The sequence below is a fragment of the Miniopterus schreibersii genome (genome assembly GCF_964146895.1).
Source record: "Miniopterus schreibersii genome assembly, chromosome: 14".
Classification (NCBI taxonomy): Eukaryota; Metazoa; Chordata; class Mammalia; order Chiroptera; family Miniopteridae; genus Miniopterus; species Miniopterus schreibersii.
In genome coordinates, this window is record NC_138114.1 from 16,721,888 (window position 1) to 16,741,329 (window position 19,442).

General features: G+C 49.6%; 1 protein-coding gene and 1 pseudogene across 40 annotated transcripts in view; both read left to right on the forward strand.

Moving 5' to 3' along the window:
- Positions 1-19,173, forward strand: part of CAMK2G (calcium/calmodulin dependent protein kinase II gamma) — a 55,503-nt gene extending 36,330 nt beyond the window's left edge. For 5 of the 39 annotated variants that reach the window (XM_081157480.1, XM_081157473.1, XM_081157487.1 and 2 more), the window contains 7 exons: positions 5,962-5,994; positions 9,560-9,604; positions 11,026-11,074; positions 14,327-14,402; positions 14,766-14,860; positions 16,453-16,697; positions 17,175-19,173. In XM_081157480.1, coding sequence (XP_081013606.1) covers positions 5,962-5,994; positions 9,560-9,604; positions 11,026-11,074; positions 14,327-14,402; positions 14,766-14,860; positions 16,453-16,685 — 531 coding nt within the window. In that variant the 3' untranslated portion in view covers positions 16,686-16,697; positions 17,175-19,173. Of the gene's footprint in view, positions 1-5,961; positions 5,995-8,344; positions 8,414-9,559; positions 9,605-11,025; positions 11,075-12,292; positions 12,407-14,326; positions 14,403-14,765; positions 14,861-16,452; positions 16,698-17,174 lie in introns of all 39 variants that reach the window. The other 34 variants (XM_081157492.1, XM_081157478.1, XM_081157460.1 and 31 more) reach the window with 13 other exon arrangements.
- On the forward strand, positions 4,458-4,916 carry LOC308566771 (large ribosomal subunit protein uL11 pseudogene; annotated as a pseudogene). Its single transcript has one exon. The product of its transcript is annotated as a large ribosomal subunit protein uL11 pseudogene (transcript).
- Positions 19,174-19,442: the final 269 nt, after the last annotated feature.

Genomic DNA, 19,442 nt, shown 5'->3' on the forward strand with positions numbered 1-19,442 from the left:
GCTAGATGGGTGGAGCCAAGATAGGAAAGGTGGCAGGTCTAATTGGAGAGAGATTTTGCGTATTTCTATTTGAGAAAGAAGCTAGAATCTGTCAACCTTTACACAGTATTTAATAAGCACCTATCTGGCCCAGTTCTAGGAGCACACAAGAGGTGTAGGAGGTAATGCTTTAGGAAGAGGCGGTGCTTTCATCTAACCTTAGGAAGTTGTAAGGTCATTAAAGAGGTAAATGGACACACTTGGGATTACCTAAGCACTGAATGGCCTATGGTACTGGATCCTACCTGAGTCGGTTCAGCTCAGGAAGCTTCTGGGGAAAAGCTTATTAGAGAAAGCTTAAGGGTGTAGGAAGATTGAAATCAAGTCAGTAATTACCTTGAGAGAATGGGATAGGAGGTGATAACAGGGTAGGGAAACACATCTTTTGTTTTTTTCTTTGTACACGTGTTTTCTTTAAAATGAGAATGTATTCTATAACATTAAGAACAACAACAAATATTTTTATGGTTCTGTTATCCATACTGAAGTTTTCTGTCCACCTGAAACATGAGGTGTGTGATAGAGGGATTTCAAAAGTACAGCTGGATTGGTCTGGTTGGGCAGAGAAATTGCAGGCTTGCATGTCAGACCACAGGAAACGCTGAAGGCCACTGAGCAGGGAAGCTATGGTAAGAGGGATGCTTTTGAAAGATTTGGCTAAGGATGGAAGAGCGAATAGAAGAGTGTAGAAACTAGACACAGAGGCATCAGTTAGGATTTGTTATAACCTGGGTGCAGAGTGAAGAAATGGTGATTAGAAATAGAAAGGGTCAATATTCAAAGCAGCCACCAGAAGAGCGCATGGGCGCCAGCCAGTCAGCACAGCTGTTGCCTGTGGGTAATTGGTGTAGCTGTAGCGTGAATGCTGGGGTCTGTTAGATATTAGCTCTCATTAGAGGTGTATCAAAGGAAGGGGGATTTAAAAAGGATCCATCAAAGATAATATCAAAGTTCTTGAATGTTGAAAGACTTGGTGGTGCCTCTGCTAGAAAGGGAGTAGCTGTGAAGGAACACCCGGCTTGGAGGGAAGAGAAGTTTTGTTTAGACCACATTGAGATTGAGAGACAGGTGGAGATCTGGGTGGGGAGGTCCTTAAAGATGCTGGGAAATACCTGGTGTAGCCAGGGGCGAGAGGGACGAGCAGCTGAGCCAGAACAGGCCGATTTTCTGGAAGGAGACAGCCCATGAACTGAGTTTGAAGGATTAGTTGGGTTCTGCCAGGTTAAAGAGGAGAGAGGAGGAAGAAGAATATTCCAGACAGAGGGAACTGCACATGTGAAGACACACAAGTTTGAGCAGCGTGATGGTTCTGGGAACATCAGTACCTTCCGTATTGTACGGCGGAAGCAAAGCGTGATTGCGCCAGATAGGACCTGAAATAAAGCAGTGACGGCCGAGATGGCAGTGGGAGGATGACTAAAGAGCCGCTAAGGAGCACATTTCTAGCAGAACTTTCTAGATGCTGGCCCCAAGGATGACTGTCAGGTGTGGCCGCATAAGATTAGCCTAGGAGCTAATTAAAAATATGCAGATTCCAGGGTCTCCCCTAGAGTTCAGGTTCAGGAAGCCCTGGGTGGGAGGTGGAATCTGAATTTTAAGAAAACTTCCCCTTTCCCCCTGTGAATCCAAAGCACATGAAGGATTAAGGGTCCGGTAAAGGCAAAATTTGGGGGTCGTCTGCTATTAAGGGGCTGGAAAAGAGGAATGAAAGGAAACGTAGAAAGGACAAAGGTGGGAGAGGAAGGGGTGTGCAACAGTGTCATACCTTCTAGGAACACAGAGGGATGAGGGCCAGGGGAACAGAGTCCTTAAATCAGAAACGTGGGGAACCTAGCCCATGTCTGACCCGATGTGCTCAGTAAATGAGTTTGATTCTTGAGAATAGACTTTGAAAGTAGTGATGGGACCAGAGGCTAAGACAAGTGTTTAAGAAGAGATGACCAACCCAAATTAAACGGCCAGCATCAGACAGGCTGGAGGAAATAATCCCAGCAGGTGTGATGGGAAGAGGTAATACTATTTTTATACAAAAGAGGTTTTTCTAACAAATAAGAATCCTCCCTAAAACCCAGCAGATGGTGGTGAAAGAAGATAAGCTGACAATCTGCCTCATGGTCAAAGAAGATAGAGCTGACTATCTTAAACACAGGTGTGGGAAGATAGAGCTGACAATCTATCTGAAACACACATGCGGGTGTTTAGCCTCACTAGTATCGGGGAGATGCAAGTCGAGACGAAGTGCCGTTTCTGACCTAAGTTAGTGATAAATCAGAATGACCTTTCGTAAAACAGCCTGTGTGTCAAAAACAATGAAAGTGTGCCTTTTTTACACGTTAATTCTACTTCTGGGAATTTATCCTAAAGAAACAATTCAAAATATGGAAAAACTAAAAGAAGAAAAATGTTTGACATGATGTTATTTATAACTGTGAAAAGATTGGAGACCATCTCAATAGCCAGTAAGATAATGACTGAGTAATTATGGGAAGTCCTTAATAGAGCATTACCAAGTTAATTGTCATGACTATATAATGACAGAAACATTTTCTAGTAAGTGGGGTATAAAGCAGTACATACTCGACTATCTAAATTTTGTTTTAAAAAACAATGTGTTTGTAGATTATATTCAGTATATAATATGTGGATAGAAAATGAACTAGAAGGAAACATACTGAAGTGTTAATACACTGGGTGATGGGAGTTTGGGAAACTTTTATACATTTTTCTGTATTTTCTGCATTTTTCAGCTAGATGGTGCATTACTTTGATAATCAGAATAAAAATCTATTTATTTTTAAATTGTATAAGGAAAAAGACTGGCAAGGGTGACAGGATTATGGATGTTTTCTGTTTTCCAAATTGCTTATAATGTGGCTACAGTCCTTTTATAATCAGGAACAAGTATATGACAAGTAATGACATGATTGGATGAAAGCAAGATGTGTGGGGTTCAACTTTTCTGGTCCCTCTTGGAAGCTGAGGCGATAACCTGAGTTGTGAGGAGGCCTATGAAGTTGCTCAGAGGGTCCCGAGCTGTCGGCATCTTGGATCTTTCTCTTATACCCTGTCTTCCTTCCCAGGCTCCTCCTTCCCCAGTTCCTGCTGCCTAAGGTCCAGAGTGGTTTCCTTCTCACTGTCCAGAAGCTTCCACAAGATGCTCGAGTACTAGCATCAATTTGAGCAGCGAGTCCACTTTGTGGTCTTGAGTTTGGAGACTTCAGGTTCTAGTTAGGTTTCTTTGAATGTGGATGCCAGTGACCCAGGGTCTGTGGAAGAGTGAGAGCCATTTGTGAGAGGCCACAAACTCTCAGAGCCCTAGAGGTTCCTAGTTGAACCTCTGCAAGTCCCAGGCCAGAATGGCCATCCAATATTTAAAAAGAAAGAAAAAAGTATATAGGTATTGCCTTAAGTACTGCTTGAATATCTGTTTAAGTGTGGAGAGAAGGCTTGAGCCCTTTTCTGGTTTAAAATTTTAAATAAATATTTAATTTTTAAATATAAGCAAGATGTAGGTCTTTAGAAATGAGCTGGTGCTTAAACAGTGCTGCAGTGTGCTGGCTGTGCATGGCTGAGCGCAAAACCCCAAAAGGACGGAGAGAGGAATTGAAAGAAGTCCTGTCACCTAGTAGAAACTAACTCTCAGTAGGAAAGGATTATCTCAGGTTTTCATGCAAGACAGTTGAGGGAAAAAAAGAGCCAGCTGGGAGAAAATTGGGAACTTACTCCCCTTTAAGTGAAGCAGATAACTGAAAGTGCCCTCCCTGAGGCAAGGTCCAGGTAAAAGCAACTTGCAATAACCTTTGACGGCAAGCCCCTAAAAATCACAAGAACCAAGACTGAGCCTGGTTTGTGCCCCTGCAGAGTTTCACTGATCTGATTCTGGGTAAGTCAGAAACCTGTGCTCTGCTTTTGCCTGGAGAAAAGCCATTCAGCAAACCCGTTCAACTCAGTAAATGCTTGTTGGTTGAATGCTGACTTTAAGACATTCTGCTGGACACCACAGAGATTACAAAGATAATAAGATGTGGGCCTCCTTCCTTCAAAGTGTTAACATTCTTCTTGCATAAAGGGGAGGAATAAGTGTGAATGTAAGGCTACTCTTTTTGAGAGAAGATTTTGAAAGTAAAATCTCATATTATATTTGGGCATATATGAAAGGCTAATGCAGAAGGGTCCTAATTATATTTAGGCTTTCTTTTTCTTTAGATCTAATTCTAAATTGTGGACCATTCTTTTAAATACTTGTGGCCCTCTTCTTTTTTTAATATAATACATTCCCAAAATGTGTTCTAAAGTAGAGTGTCAGCATATCTGATGTAGTCGAAGGGTCTTCCGGTCTTTCGGCTTGAAGGAAGCTTAGGTGCAACTTTGTTCAGCTATCCCGAATGTGGGTTCATCCTACACCATCCGCCTCCACCATGCCACCGAAGTTCGAACCCCAACAAAATCAAAATTATGTATACCTGAGGTGCACCAGTGGGGGAGTCAGTGCCACATCTGTCCTGGCCCCCTAGATTGGCCCCCTGGGTCTGTCTCCAAAAGGGCAACCAGTGATTGGAAGGGTCTGAGGGTTATAGTGAAACTGGCCATTCAGAACAGACAGGCCCAGATTGAATTAGTACCTTCTGCCTCTGCCCTGATCATCAGAGCCCTCAGAGAACCACCACGAGACAGAAAGGAGCAAAAACATTAAGCACAGTGGAAATACCACTTTGATGAGATTGTGGCACAGATCTTTAGTTATTTAGAGAACTCTCTGGAACCATTAAAGAGATCCTGGCGACTGCCCAGACTGTGGGCTGCAGTGTTGATAGCCACCACCCTCATGACATCATAGATGACATCAACAGTGGTGCAGTGAATGCCCAGCTGGTTAAGAAAATGTTTCCATTAAAGATCATTTGACAACAACAAAATAGAGTGTCAGCCTCTTGAGGGAAGGAACATTTATCTGACATGTTCACTGTGCCTGGAACAGCCCTCAATAAGTACTTGTTGGATATCGTTAAATGACTATATGCAGTAGTCAAACAGCAGACAGACATGGTCCAAGGGGACTTCTGTCTCCCAGCAAGCTAATTATAAAATTCTTAATTACCTCTCACTTTTCAGACACAGTCTTCTGAAATGTACTTTCGGTGTTCCGTGTGGTCTTTATTTTTATGCTCTTGTTTCACATCTGAACATAAAGTCCATGAGCACCTGGTTAAGGCCGAGAAATCACTGCTTTCAGCATCCCCTGTGGTTTGCATCTCTGTGTCCTTGTGATCACTGGACTTTTAATCACCAGCACTCCTCTTTTCCCATTTCCCACTAATTGCAAAATGACATAAAACATTGAAATCGTGTAAGTGAGGGTTGATAAAGAAAGGGAGGCCAGAATTTGTTTGTCAGATAATTTTTAAAAGCTCAACATCTTCATCCAAAAGCAGTTTGGGCGGAGTGAGGGTGAGGGGGCAGCGAAAAAAGCCGAGGTTCAGAAATCAAATGTTATTAATCTGGGGATGGCCTAGAGTATCTTTGGTCATCTCCCTGGTGGCTGCTACCCTGAATTTCAGGCAGACCTAGTAATGAGAGAAAATAATTAACCTTATAGGTGAGCTAGTTTTATTAGCCCAAACCTATAAGTTTGCAGCAAAATGTTACTTACCCTCCCAGGCTTGTGGCTTAATCTCCTCAAGAAGCTTTCTCTGAGCAAGGCTGAGACATCTCTGAATATACTAAATCTGTGTTTGTGAACCTGACAGCAAAGGAGTTCTTCTCTCCCAGGCTCTGGAGCCTTGTGTGCTGGACTCCAGCTCTCCTTCTGCTCTTTTCTCCTGAGGCAGAGCCTACGCTGGTGCACTAACCTGCAGCGTCTCTGTGCTTCTCTTCTTACCTCCTATTTCCTGTTCTCTTTCCCTTTTGCTGTGGTGTGTCCAGAAAAGGAAGTCGAGTTCCAGCGTGCACCTAATGGTGAGCCTTGCCTGCCCACCCATCCGCCCACTCCATGCTGCCTGTGCCGCCTGCCAGCCACGCAAACCCATTCTGCCATGTGCGTGTGCTTCACTCATCCTCACTGCATGTCTGTGCTGTGCGGGCTGGTGCGGCCTGTCCTGCCAGGCGAGGGCCATTGCCCAAAGTCCCCCAGTGGCCTAAAAAGTGGGCATTGGAATGTGTGGCATGGCACCCCCTGCTGCAGAGCTTGGACTGCCTCCAGCAGCCCAGGGCAGGAAGTGAAGCTGGCAGGGTCTCGGAGCCAGGTGGCAAGCACAGGGAGAGACCCTCACTCAGTGTTGCTCAGGAGGAGAGGCCCTGCTCCCGGGGCATGAACAGCCACTTCCTACAGACTGGCAGCTGGTGGGAGTCTGTGTGGTGGGCAGAGCTGCTGGCTGAAGGCTCATGGCTCTGAGCCTCCTCTCGGGGCCTTTTCCCACGTGCAAGTCCTCATTAGCAGAGCCCAGTGTTCTATCCTTCCCACCCAGCCCTCGGGGAACAGCTGAAAGACAACAGGAATGCATTTTTGTATTCTTATTTTTATCCTTACCTGAGGGCATGTTTTTAATTGATTTCACAGAGAGAGGAAGGGAGAGAGAGAGAGAAACATCGGTTTTCTCCCACATGCGTCCGGACTAGGGATCAATCCGCAATGTAGGTATGTGCCCTGACCAGGAATCGAACCCGCCACCTTCTGGTATACAGGTTGACACTCCAACTGAGCTACACTGGCCAGGGCGGGAACGCATCTTCTTTCTCATGGGACACATGGCATCAAGAGGAACACAGCATCCTGAATTATTATGAAACGATCCAGTAAAGTCAGAGGTGGAGCAACCTGGGTGACATCCCAGCCCTCCACAGATATGACAGGTTTTACAAGCACCCTGGAGTCCTTACACCGTGCCAGGGTCTTTGTCTCAGCTGGGCTTTGCAGGCAAGACAAACTTATGCAATCAGCCCCACACAGGAGGTCAGTGTCAACGGCTGAGCTAGGAGGGCTCTGCTCCTTCCTGGTGGAAATGGAAGAGAGCGGAGCTCACGGGCATTTAGACGCATGTCCTGACTACTCCTGGAACCCCTCTTCTCCAGCCTGCAGAGCTCAGTGGAGTCTTGTAGCACTTGGTTCCCGGTTTGAGGTTCCATGCCTAGCCCTGGGTTAGGGGATGCCTCAGCAAGCTAAGGGTGGATGGCTTCAGGTCTGGTCCAAGGGGCTGGAGAAAAGGCCTCCAGGCTAGAAAAAAAAATCAGCGTGGAGAGCTTCCTAGGTGTGTCCTCATTTGTGCCTTGGGCAGAGATGGTAGCCATGCATTTGTCTCTGTGCCTTTTGAAGAACTCACAGGCATCAGGTGCTTCTCAGTGGCCACCAGCGCCACTGGGCTCCCAGTGAGACTGAGTCCACTGGTTACGGGATCGTAAGAGGCAGAGAGTGTCAATACGACTCCCTGCCCTCGAGATGGGCCTCCTTCCTTCCTTGCCATCCTCCCCCCAACCTCTCTTGCTGTGCCACTCAGTGTAACATTTTGAAAGACAAGGAGATATCCTGATGGTCTGTGCTGTTAGGAATGTTGGCCTACATGTCAGCCTACTCTTTCCTGGGGGCTGGGTTCTGGGACTGTGGCCACAGCCCCCACCTGGATTCACCTGCCCCTCTTTGGAGCTCTGCCCTCACTGACAACTGACCAAGTCCAAGATTTACCAGGCAGGAAGGCCAACAGCACGCTCCCGTCTCTGCTCCCTGGGGTCAGTAGACGCGTATTCTAAGCAAAGCCACATTCCACCCCTTTCCTCTCTGGACACCTTCCTCTGGGCCAGGTTTTCTTTCTCTTCTTGTTCCTCTTACTTTCAAATCAGGCTTTAAGGTGGTGTTTTGAGGGAAGGAAATGCAGATGGCAGGTTAAAGGGGCAGCAGGAGACTGCCCACACGTAGGAGACCCAGCGTTTCTGGATTTTGTTCTGTGTTCTTATGAGCCACCTTCCTTTTCCCCTTGTGAAGGGAGAAGGAGATCCTGCATTTCTTTGGGTAAAGTATGATTGTGCGGTGACATGGCATCTGGCTGAGGCAGAGAGTTCTGGAGAGATGCTTTAAAACAGTCTTTGGGCTGGTCCCACTTTGAGGATGCTTCCAGAGCTAAGTCTCTGGACCCCTCCAAATACTCCCTCCTTCGTTCATCTCTCCAACCATTGCTCCCATTCGCATAGTGTAATGGAGGCCACCTCAGCCCTAGCTCCTCCAGGCCAGGCCAGGGGGCAAAGGGAGGTCTGGGAGTCGAACCTGAGCTGCTTTGGTGACTCTAGAGGAACTAAACCATCTGTTTTCTTGTCTCAGCCACAGAGCAACAACAAAAACAGTCTCGTAAGCCCAGTCCAAGAGCCCGCGCCCTTGCAGACGGCCATGGTACCTCCTGACTACGGCTTCTCCGCCCCTGCCCCTGGCTGCCTCCTGCTCCTGCCCGCTTCCTCTTCTTGCCCTCCCTCCCAGGCCTCTTTGGCCCTTTTCCCTTCTCGATCCCTGTAGATCAGGCTGCTTTGTGTTGTGCCCCATAGGCCCCTTCTCCCCTCATGGTCCCACCTGACCATGCTCCTTCCCGCACGGCAGAACTGCTGCTCCTGCTCCTTTCGCTGTTGGGAGGGGAGAGGGATCAGGGCTCTCGGCTAAACCTCCCAGCCTCCGGCTGAGCCCCCAGTGGGTCTGCTGCGGGAGCCGGGAAGGTGGGTTGCTTATAAAAGGAGAGAGTAGGAGCTTTCTTGGGACCTGTACATCAGTTCTTGGAGACCTCCTTATAAAATCGATCTCAGCCTTTCCTTTGAAAAGCTATGAACAGGAAGAAGGGCTGGGGTCCCCTACCCCTGGATGGTGCTGATCGCTGGGTTTCTGGAGAGCCCCATGCTGCTCATGCTGTCTGAGTTCTCTCGGGGCTTGTCTAAGGGGCACTGTGCTCTCAGAGCTCCCATCCTCCTAGCCGGGGGATGGCTAGGAAAGAGGGGAGGGTAATTGTGCCTGCTGCTCCTGCTTTCCGTGGACCCTCGTGCTGCCTGACATGGTGATATAGGGACAGGAGCTCTGGGGAAGGCAGAGGTGGGTGAAGCAGGCAGCTCCCTGGGCTCAGCTTGCTGAGGGGGCACCCTGGGTCTTTCTGGGAGAGCTCAGTCCACTCTCCTTGCTTCCTGAATACCCCTTGATGAACACTGTCGGCAGGGCCCAGCCTGTGCCCTTAGCCCTTAGCTCCTCCAGTGTACTTGACCTGTGGGTATCAGGGAAAGAGGCCCTCTTTCTCTCAGCTTCCCTGATACCTGCTTCCATTAAGTGCCAGGCCTCTCTTTCTTACCAGCCAGTGCTGCCCCCTAAATTATCTGGGGCTTCCCAGCTACCAAGGACCCAGTTAAATCAGGATATTTTGTCCTGTGAGAATGGCTGGTGGGCAGGCCCCAGTGGTCATCATCAAGGTCTCTAAGGGTACTGGGGTAGGGGTGGGGGTCCCTCAGGGGAGAGCAGTAAGTTTATCCCCAAGGTCAGGACAGTAATTTTCATCTTTTCTCACAGGAGCCACAAACCACCGTGGTGCACAACGCTACCGATGGGATCAAGGTGAGCGGCTCCTGAGCCTGTCTCCTGCCTTCCGTGTCAGCAGGAAGCTGGTGGGCTGGGTTGCAGGTTCTGGGGGCCCCGCAGATGGCAACCTACAGGCTGTACACAGAGGCCAAGGTCTTTGCAGAATCTAGGCTGTTTGTTATCCTGTCCTTCATGATTCTGAGCTCCGGCTCTACAGTCAAGGCAGGCCTAGATTAGACTCCTGGCCCTGGGCTACCAGACAACACACTGCTGCTCTGCACCCGTTACCTTATCTGTAAAGTGGGAATAATAGTAATGGGATTTGCCTCCACGGCTTGTGAAGATTAAATGAGAATAAATGTTAGCTAGAAAAACAGAGCGAGATTATAATCAGACCCTAGGGCACTCTCCTTAGTCTCACCTTCATTCCCTCAATAATCTTATCTCCTTTCCACCACCAGTAGCAAATACGTATTGAGACAAACCGTCCATCCCTCTGGTTTACAGAAGTCACGAGACAAAATCCCTCTCCACGGGTGTGGGGGAGGCAGATAATAAACCGAAACCAAATAACCAAGATAAAATCCAGTTGTGATAAGTGCTATGGAGAAAATGGTACAAAGTAAAGAAAGAGTGAACAGGGCCTTTAATTGCGGGGTCAGGGAAGATCCTCCCTCAGGAGGTGATATTTGAACCACAGACAGGAGGAAGACAGCCAGTGAACTCGGGCAGAGGGCCCTAGACAGGGAACTGCACGTGCGGGGCTTGGCGTGCGTCCGGAAGGAAGAAAACGATGGGGGAAATCCAGCAGAGATGAGATCCGAAGAGCAAGGGGTTGGGACCGGGGCGGCAGGAGGGGGTGGGGTTGGAGAAGCGGGCAGGGCCTGCTGTTTGGGACTTGGGTTTGCATTTTTTCCAGCAGCCACAAGAAGCTGTTGAAGGTTCTCAGCAGGGGAGTAATAGAGTCTTACGGACTCCTTGAAAAACCACTCTGGCCATGCATGTCATAGGGGGCAAGTGTGGAGGCAGGGAGGCCAGGAAGTGATTGTAGTAGTTCAGGCGCCAGGTGTCGGGAGCTTAGACTCAGGTTGTGGCTGAAGACAGGAGGTAAGATGGGATTTGTTTTGGAGGTAGAACTGACAGGTTTGATTTTAGATTGGATAATTGAGATAGGAGAAAAAGAGAAGAATCTACCTAAAATCACACCTAGGAGATGACTCTAGGTTTTAGCCCAAGTAACGGCACAGACAGTGCCACTTACTGAGTTGGGGAACACTAGGGAGGGAGTCTGGGAATTCTGAGTTTTGTAAGAGTCAGATGGCAAGGGTAGAAATAGAACTTTCTATGATTCCTACTTGTGCCTCCTGTAGAAGCACATACTCTGCTTTTGTTCTGCTTGGTTCCTTTGGTTTTCTAAGGGCCTGAATATTTAAAAACATGTTCATTTCGGCCTACAGGGCTCCACAGAGAGCTGCAACACCACCACAGAAGATGAGGACCTCAAAGGTAGGTGCTGGCCCTTGGTGGGGAAGGGACGCCAGCAGTGTCCTTGGTACTTCAGCTCCAGTGGAGCACCTGCCTTGTCTGCCCCCAGAACTGAGATCAGTGGCTCCTTATACTCCAGAAGAGGGCTTGGCATAAAGCTACTTTCCGTGGACCAAGATGTGAGGCCTCTGTCTGTCATGGCTGGGCTAGGCAAGAGGTGTCTCTTCTTTGACCCCAAGTCTGGAATAGCTAAACTAGAGCTTTTCCTGAGCCTATCCAGGGCCGCGGCTCAGAGAACTGTTCCTGTTGCAGATAATGAAGTGACATCCCAGAACAGGGACACCATGAGTCCCTGCAGAAGTAGCCAACAAATATGGTGAGCCTACAAATATTAGTAGGCTGACCATTGTCTCAGTTTCCCTAGGACTGAGGTGATTCCCAAGATGTGGAATTTTCTGTTTTAAAACCGGAACAGGCCCAGCACATTGGGCTGAGTTGGTCATGCTCTTCACAAAGCCCTGGCATGAACAATGGAGATGAAGCACATTTGGCTGTGTCCCAGTGATGCTCTAAGGATCACCAGCCTAGGCTTGGGCCTGGCCAAAGTGCCAGGGGATGTGGGAGGGCATGGCAGGCCAGACCACGGGGAATCTCTGTCCTGTTCTTTGGTTTGGCCTCCTGGAATTGTTTCCTTTGCCTCAGTAAGTGACCTTAGGCCAGGCTTTCAGAAAAGATGGAGGAGTGTTGCAGGACAGAGCTGAGAGAGCATGCCCAGGGGTAGTAAGGGACACCAAACCTTTTAGAACCCAGAAAATAGCATAAATGTATAAGGCAGTAAAGAGCAGTAGCTCCAGGCTGTTGGGATAAAGGTCAGATCAGTTTAGTTCTGGTGATGCTGGCAGAGTGTGCGGCTCCTTCACTGCTGGGCTCTTGACCTTGTAGCTTAGCCCCCTAAAACATCTTTTCTGGGAGCAGGGACCCTCATACAGGCTGTGTGAAGGCTCCTCTGGAAGCCACAAGCCCAGGTCTGTGCACTTTCCTGGGGCTCTTGGCTGGGAGGCCTCTCTGGCAGAGGTGGCGGCGTGGGATGTGGTCCAGTGTCCACAGCAGCCCGAGGCGCCGCCTTGCCCCGGCTCTGCAGTGCCACGGGCTCGGGTCCTGTTCGGCTTGCTCGCTCACCTGCCTTGTTCTGTTTGTTTTGGCTGCTCTGCCTTGCCCTGCCCTGCCCTGGCTGGCTAGCTGCCCCGCTCCGCACTGGGAATGGCAGCTCGGTGCCTGAAGGACGGAGCTCCCGGGACAGAACAGCCCCCTCTGCAGGCATGCAGCCCCAGCCTTCTCTCTGCTCCTCAGCCAGTAAGTGTGAGGGAGGCACAACCTGGCTTCCATTCCCTGGCTCGTCCTGAGGCCCCTCAGGGATTTCCCCCGGAGCTGGCAGCCCAGCTCAGCTGTCCCTTTTAGTAAGCTTCGGGAGCTCGGCCTCTGCTGGGTGGGGGAGCTGATTGGAGGCGCTGTCAACCAGGCCGGGGTCCCTGAGACCAGGGCCCAAAGACATCAAGAGTGGGTGGAAGAGCATCATCGCATGGTGGGAAGGAGTAGAAAGTCTTGGGATCTGCAGTGAGCCAAGAAGAAAGGCCAAGTCAGAAGTCAGGTCCCAGGTGGTGGGAGCCGGGTGATGGCGAAATCGCAATAGCCAAGCAACCACGTTGGGATCTGGTGTTTCCTGAGGCTCAGCATGGGGCTTGGGTGAGACAGACCTGAGTTTGAATCCCAGCTAACCTACTTTCAAAAATGTGTGAAGTTTGTTTCCTAATCTTTAAAGTGGGGATAAAATGGCCCCCACCTCACAGCATTGTTATGAAAAGTAAACGAGGTAGTAGAGTGTCTTGAAACGATGCCTTCCTGGGATGCCTTCCTGGGTTAGCCATAGCTCGTATTTACATTTTTAGTTGTGTCTGTGTAAATTATGCTTTTGTCTGCTGCTTTTCCTCCTCCCATCTGTCCTTTCAGAGTTTCTATACACAATCCTTGTCACCCATAGGGCCCCAGTCAGGTCCTGCAGACGGGTCTGGTGGGGATGGAGAGGGAGTGTGTGTGTGTGTGTGTGTGTGTGCCTCTAGAAAGTGGATAGAGCTCCTTGGTTCCCCTAACCGCTTACTCACCTGAAGGTGCTGATGGCTGTGGGGCCCCGTCCTGGCTGTACCTTTGGCTGCACTGCCCTTGTCTAGCTGTGCCACTGGGCTGTGCTGTTCTAATTGCTCGCATTTGTCTTGCAGCCTCTCGCTCCTGTGAGGAAAGGCTTGTGGCCTGGGCCGGCATAGGGTTCTGGTCAGGGTTAGCTCAGTCTGAGCCCTCCGTGACACTGGCAGCACCCTCTGCTAGTAGTGACGTTCCCTGTAAGTGATCTGTCCATGAGCACAGGATGTCACCAGTAGTCCCTTGGCTTGGGATGGGTGCAGGCTCTGAGGGCACCAACTCTGCCTGCCTGTCAGTCTGTGCCTTGTCTTGGTTTTCCTGAGGGGCACATCCTGGCATGAGAGCTGGTATGAGATTTAGAGCTTTTTCAAGGTTTGTCCAGGGTAAACAAAGCTGTCTTTCTGGTGAGAGGCTCTGTTTACAAAAAGTGTTGATAGTTCCAAGATCCTTTATCCCAGAAAAGTCCTGTGGAGGAGATGAGCAGGCTGAAGAGAATTAAACATCCATCCTAGGGCTCTGTTTGTGCTTTGGGAGCCCTCATCCCTGGCTGAATTCTGCTCTTGAGCTGGCTATTGCCCGGGACTAGGTTCTGGACCACTGAGTGAGGGCTGGGGGAGGGGAGCATGGTAACTGAGACCTGACTGAGCCCCTTCAGGTGAGAGACATAAGCAGGTGATGGAAGCAGCCTTATCAGGAGAAGCTTCTCAGAGAAGCTGAACCTGCTGGAGATGGGATGCAGACTCTGGGCAGAGTATTCATGATATGCCAAGCTCCTCAGCTGTTAAAGACTAGAACATTTTCTGCAACCTAGTTGTTGATGGAGAGGGAGACAAAGGCCAGAGAACCATATCTAATGGGTGGGCTTCAGGAGGAGGGGGTCGTTAGTTCTATAGACAACAGAGGAGGGATGGAGAGAAGGGTGGGCTCACTCTTCCTGCAAAGGGCCTTAAAGACAGAGAAGAGGAATGTCTTTGTCAAAGAGATCCCGGGATTCTTGAAGGACTGGGGAGGGCTCTCCGCCACTTAGGAGCTCCCAGGGCCCACGCAGGTAAATTGCTGGATTTTTTTTTCCCCCCACAGTGCGAAAACAGGAGATCATTAAGATCACAGAACAACTGATTGAGGCCATCAACAATGGAGATTTTGAGGCCTACACGTGAGTACAGACCCAATTCATTGAGGCTCAAGTTTCTCAAGGCCTTTCCCTCCTCCCCCAAAGCAGCTAGGACCCTGGGAAAAGGGAAGGCTGGGCCTTGGGCACAGCGTGTGAGTGAAACATGGGGCCGCTAGGTTGGGAGCCCTTTCAGGTAGATTCCCTATGACTGAGGCCTCCTGTGGTGTGCTGGTGGTGGGCTGAAAGGGCAGAGCTAAGAGGCTTAGCAGGAGTACCCCGAAGATCTAAGCCATCTAGTCTGGCCCAGCTCACGGCCAACGTGCTGCAGGACAGACACCACTGACGAGGAAGACAAGTAATTCCCTTAGAAGGCTGACAAGCTGGGTTTTTTGTTTTTTTCTGCAGGAAGATTTGTGATCCAGGCCTCACTTCCTTTGAGCCTGAAGCCCTTGGTAACCTCGTAGAGGGAATGGATTTCCATAAGTTTTACTTTGAGAATCGTGAGTGGGTTCGTGCTGCTGATATACTCCTGCCTGCCCCTCACCCCGCTGCCTCTGTCCTTGCTCACCCTCTTCTTCGCAGTTGCTCACTTTTCTCTTATTTGACCTGGTCATGTGCTTGCTTCTTTGTGCCCTGAGAATGGCCGTAAATGGCACCTTTGAAGGCCCTGCTCCAGAACCCCGCTGCCCCTTCATCCCGCAGCTGCCTCATGGCGGTGCTGGTCGCCACAATCAGGGTCACTCTGTTCCTTTAAGCCTCGCCTCTTTTTTTTCTTCTTTTTTTGAGAGAGAGGAGAGAGAAACATCAATGTGAGAGAGAAACATTTCTCGGTTGCCTGCCATACGTGCCCTAACCGGGGACTGAACCCACCACCTTCCGGTGCATGGAACAACGCTCCAACCAACTGAGCCACACCAGCCAGGGCAAACCTCATCTCGTTTCAAGATGATTGGAAACCATTTGAGATGAGGTTGAGATGATCTCAGCAAGTGATAATGCTGTGTCTGCCCATGTCACAATAGAAAACATTAAAGCCAAGACAAGCAAGTAACAGGGCACTGTTGGTGACTTGTGAGACTGGACGTTGTGGCCAGGGTCTTCCTGAATATCGAGGGAGACAGGAGTCCTGGCTGGGAGTTGGGCACTGGACAGTTTGTAGAGGTCCCGAGATAAGAAGCTGAATATTCACCTCCTCCCATCTTTCTCTCCACTCTAAGATCCTTCTTCCTCATATTTTCTTTTCCTTCCCACTTTATCCTGGGTCTTCCCCATCTTGCCTTGAATTTGATTTTGTCACTGTTTTCTCTACTACCTACCATCCTCTCCATGTCTCAGCTGCAGATGTAAGCCCTAGACTATCTAAGTAATTCTATTAGCCAGAAGCAATTCCAGAGTTTATAGAAGCTTGAGGGAAGGTTTCATGTAGCCCCTATCTAACATTTGAATTGAACTAAGATGTGAATCTCAATAAAAGCAACAATTCACAGTGTTTGCTGATAATGGCAATCTTTTGGCTTTCCCCCAGAGGATCCTGGGAATATCCTGAGCTTGGTACTTTGATGATTCGATTTGGACTTTGGACCCTCTGGGGGGTTTTTGTTTGTTTGTTTGTTTTATCACAAATCAATTTTGAATATTTTAAGTTCTTGACTTTGCTCTACAGCCCTAATTGGGGACAGGCCAACCCTTATGAAATCTGAACATTAGCCTAGTAGAGTAGAAAGATCATAGGCTTTAGATAAGAGTAAGATGGTCCTGAGCTCAAATGTTACATGACTTGGGGAACTTCCTTAACCTCTTTGAGCCTGTCTCCTTGTCTTAGAATGAAGAAAATAATATCAACCAAGGAATACGGCTCATGCATGTAGAACCCCCAGCACAATGTCCGGTTAACATAGTAGCTGCTGTTATCATTGTTCCCCACCTTCCTCTTTTGGATAACTGAGGCTAATGTGATGAGGTTTCCTGGCCTCTGGAAGGTGTGTGGGGGACTTGGAGAGAGGGTGAGACCTGGAAGTGCAGGCTGGGAGGAAATGTCAGTGCCCAGGCCTGACGCCCTCCTACCTCCCCCACCCTGCCCTGTCCCCTGCAGTCCTGTCCAAGAACAGCAAGCCCATTCACACCACCATCCTGAACCCACACGTCCATGTGATCGGAGAGGACGCAGCTTGCATCGCCTACATCCGCCTCACCCAGTACATCGATGGGCAGGGTCGGCCTCGCACCAGCCAGTCGGAGGAGACCCGGGTCTGGCACCGCCGGGATGGCAAGTGGCTCAATGTCCACTATCACTGCTCAGGGGCCCCTGCCGCACCGCTGCAGTGAGCTCAGCCACAGGTGCACCTGGTGGGGGGGTGGGGAGGGGCTGGGACAGGTGGGGTCAGAGGAGGAAGAGGTGGTTGAGAGTTAGCATTGGGGGAGGAGATATGGGCCACCCCAGAGGAATGGCAAGGACTAGACAGTGTGGTTGTAACAAGTTATGCTCTTAAATCAAGACAGACTTGGGTCTAGCTCCAGGACCCCAAATTGGGTGATCTTGGATAGGTTATTTCCTTTCCCTAAGCCTCGGTTTCCTTAGCTGTCAAAAGAGGGAAAGAGTGGTGCCTATCTCATTAAGCTGTAAATAGATACTTACAAGTAAAGCATTTAGTCAGTGCTCTGCAAATGTGAGGCAATGTTATATTTAAATACTAGCTTCTCCCCCACCCTCCACCTTCTCAGGCAGACTTGGTCACGTGTATAGTGTAAGTTCCAAGAACTCATCTGTGTGTTTATTGTCCTCTGTTCTGTTACCGTGTCTATCCTGTTTGACAGGGGCATTAGGAGATCCCAGCTGGAGGTCGAACCTTTGCAGCCAGTGGCTCTGGAGGGCCTGAGTGACAGCGGCAGTCCTGTTCGTTTGAGGTTTAAAACAATTAAATTACAAAGCGGCAGCAGCCAATGCACGCCCCTGCATGCAGCCCTCCCGCCCGCCCTTCGTGTCTGTCTCTGCTGTACTGAGGTGTTTTTTACATTTAAGGAAAAAAAAAGAAAAAAAAGATTGTTTTAAAAAAAATGGAATCCATACCATGATGCGTTTTAAAACCACCAATAGCCCTTGGGCTGGCAAGAAGGCAGGAGTTTGTGTGATGCCCATCCTGGCATGAGCAGCGGGCTCACTCACCAGCCCTGAAGAGGTGAGCTTGGCCTCTGGCCTCCGTGGACTTAGGAGACCAGGCAAGAACTCTGACAAAACTTTGGGGGTCGTGATGTGATTACAGCCCCTGAGGTGGCCTGCCTGCCCCAGGTCTAGGAATGGACTTCTTCAGAATTTGCATAGGCACCTAGAATGAGGCTGCTGAGAACATCGTGGTCATCAGACCTACTTGGGAGAGAACGCACAGCTCCCAGCCTGCTGTGGAGGCAGCTGAGAAGCAGTGGCCTCAGGACTAAGGGCCCGGATGTTGCTGTACTGTTCCATTTAGTGTAGAAGGGAAGAGAATTGGTGCTGCAGAAGTGTGTCCGCTACGAAGCCGATGAGAAACCTCGTGTTAGTCTGACATGTACTCACTTACTCATCCATTTCTATAGGATGCACAATGCACGTGGGCCCTGATATTGAGGCCCAATCCCTGCAGTGGGGAAGGGGAAAGGGTTGCGCTTTGCTTCGTGTTTGTTTTCTTATAACTTAGCAAGGAGAGAGCCAGACCCTAGTCAGGGCTCCCTTTGCTGCCTTTGGCAGTTTTGTTTCTGTGCCGAGTTGGACCATCTTTGTCTTGCCTCTTCACGGTGGTGGTCCCCGTGCTCACCCTCATCTGGGCCTGGGCCTTCTGCCAAGTGCCCCAGTGGGGTGGGAGGAGTGAGGCAGTGGGATTGAGCTGATGGTTGTCTCTATGCATTCAGGCTGCCCTGAGGGCTGCCCCCCCTCTTACTATTCCCTTGCTGCACGTCCATCTCTTTTCCTGTCTTTGACCCGACGGCTTTGGCAAGAAGAAGAGGTGTCCTCTTTAAGAGGTCTCTTTACTGACCAACTGAAGTATAGACTTACTGCTGGACAATCTGCATGGGCATCACCCCCACCACCAACAACTGCATGTACCCAAAAGAGGTGTCCAGAACCAAGACTCCTACTTACATTCATTGTCCCTCTCTGTGCTCAAGGAGTTCCATTCCAGGAGGGAAAGATCTATACTCTAAGCAGATAGCAGAGAAGATAATGGAGGAGCAATTGGTCATGGCCTTGGTTTCCCCAAAACAACTGTGCAAACTTGTCTGCGCAATTATTTGCACTATTGGGGGGAGAGGTGGGTAGACCCCAGCTGCCTGGACTACCTGCAGGAGGCAAAGCTACAGATTTACCTTGGAGCCACCTGAGAAGAGAGCAAACTCACAGGTGCTGGTGCTTGGATTTAGCCAGGCTCCTCGGAGCACCTCATGCATGCCCCAGCCCCTGGGCCCTAGCCCTTTCCTGCCCTGCAGCCTGCAGTACCAGCACGCAGACACCTTCACCACGGGGTTTGGTTTTGCTGGCTTGAAGACAAATGGTCTTAGAGTTCATTAAGACCCATAGCTTCATGTGGCTGCTCCAGCCCCACTTCTTAGCATTCTTACTCCTCTTCTGGGGCTAATGTCAGCATCTATAGACAATAGACTATTAAAAAAATCACCTTTTAAACAGGAAATGGAAGGCATTTGATGCAGAATTTTTGCATGATGACATAGAAATAATTTAAAAATAGTTAGTGTTTGTTCTGAATGTTGGTAGACCCTTCATAGCTTTGTTACAATGAAACCTTGAACTGAAGATATTTAATAAAATAACCTTTAAACCGTCCATTGTGTTACTGCTGTTGGAGACTTATGGCCAGAGGCTTAGATTTTAGCAACCTGGGTTACACGGCTTCAGATGAAGAGCTGTACCTTCCCCCACTCCCTTTGGGCCCATTTTGGAATAAAACTTCATAAACTCACCAGCCTCCACCCGGCGCACCCGGCAGGCCAGGCGAGTTTGGGGTGGGGAGGAAGGATTCGGGCCCTCAGCTGGTGGGCTCGGGCCTCGCCCCGCCCCCGGCCCCGCCCGCGCCGGGCCCCCCCTGCCCGCCC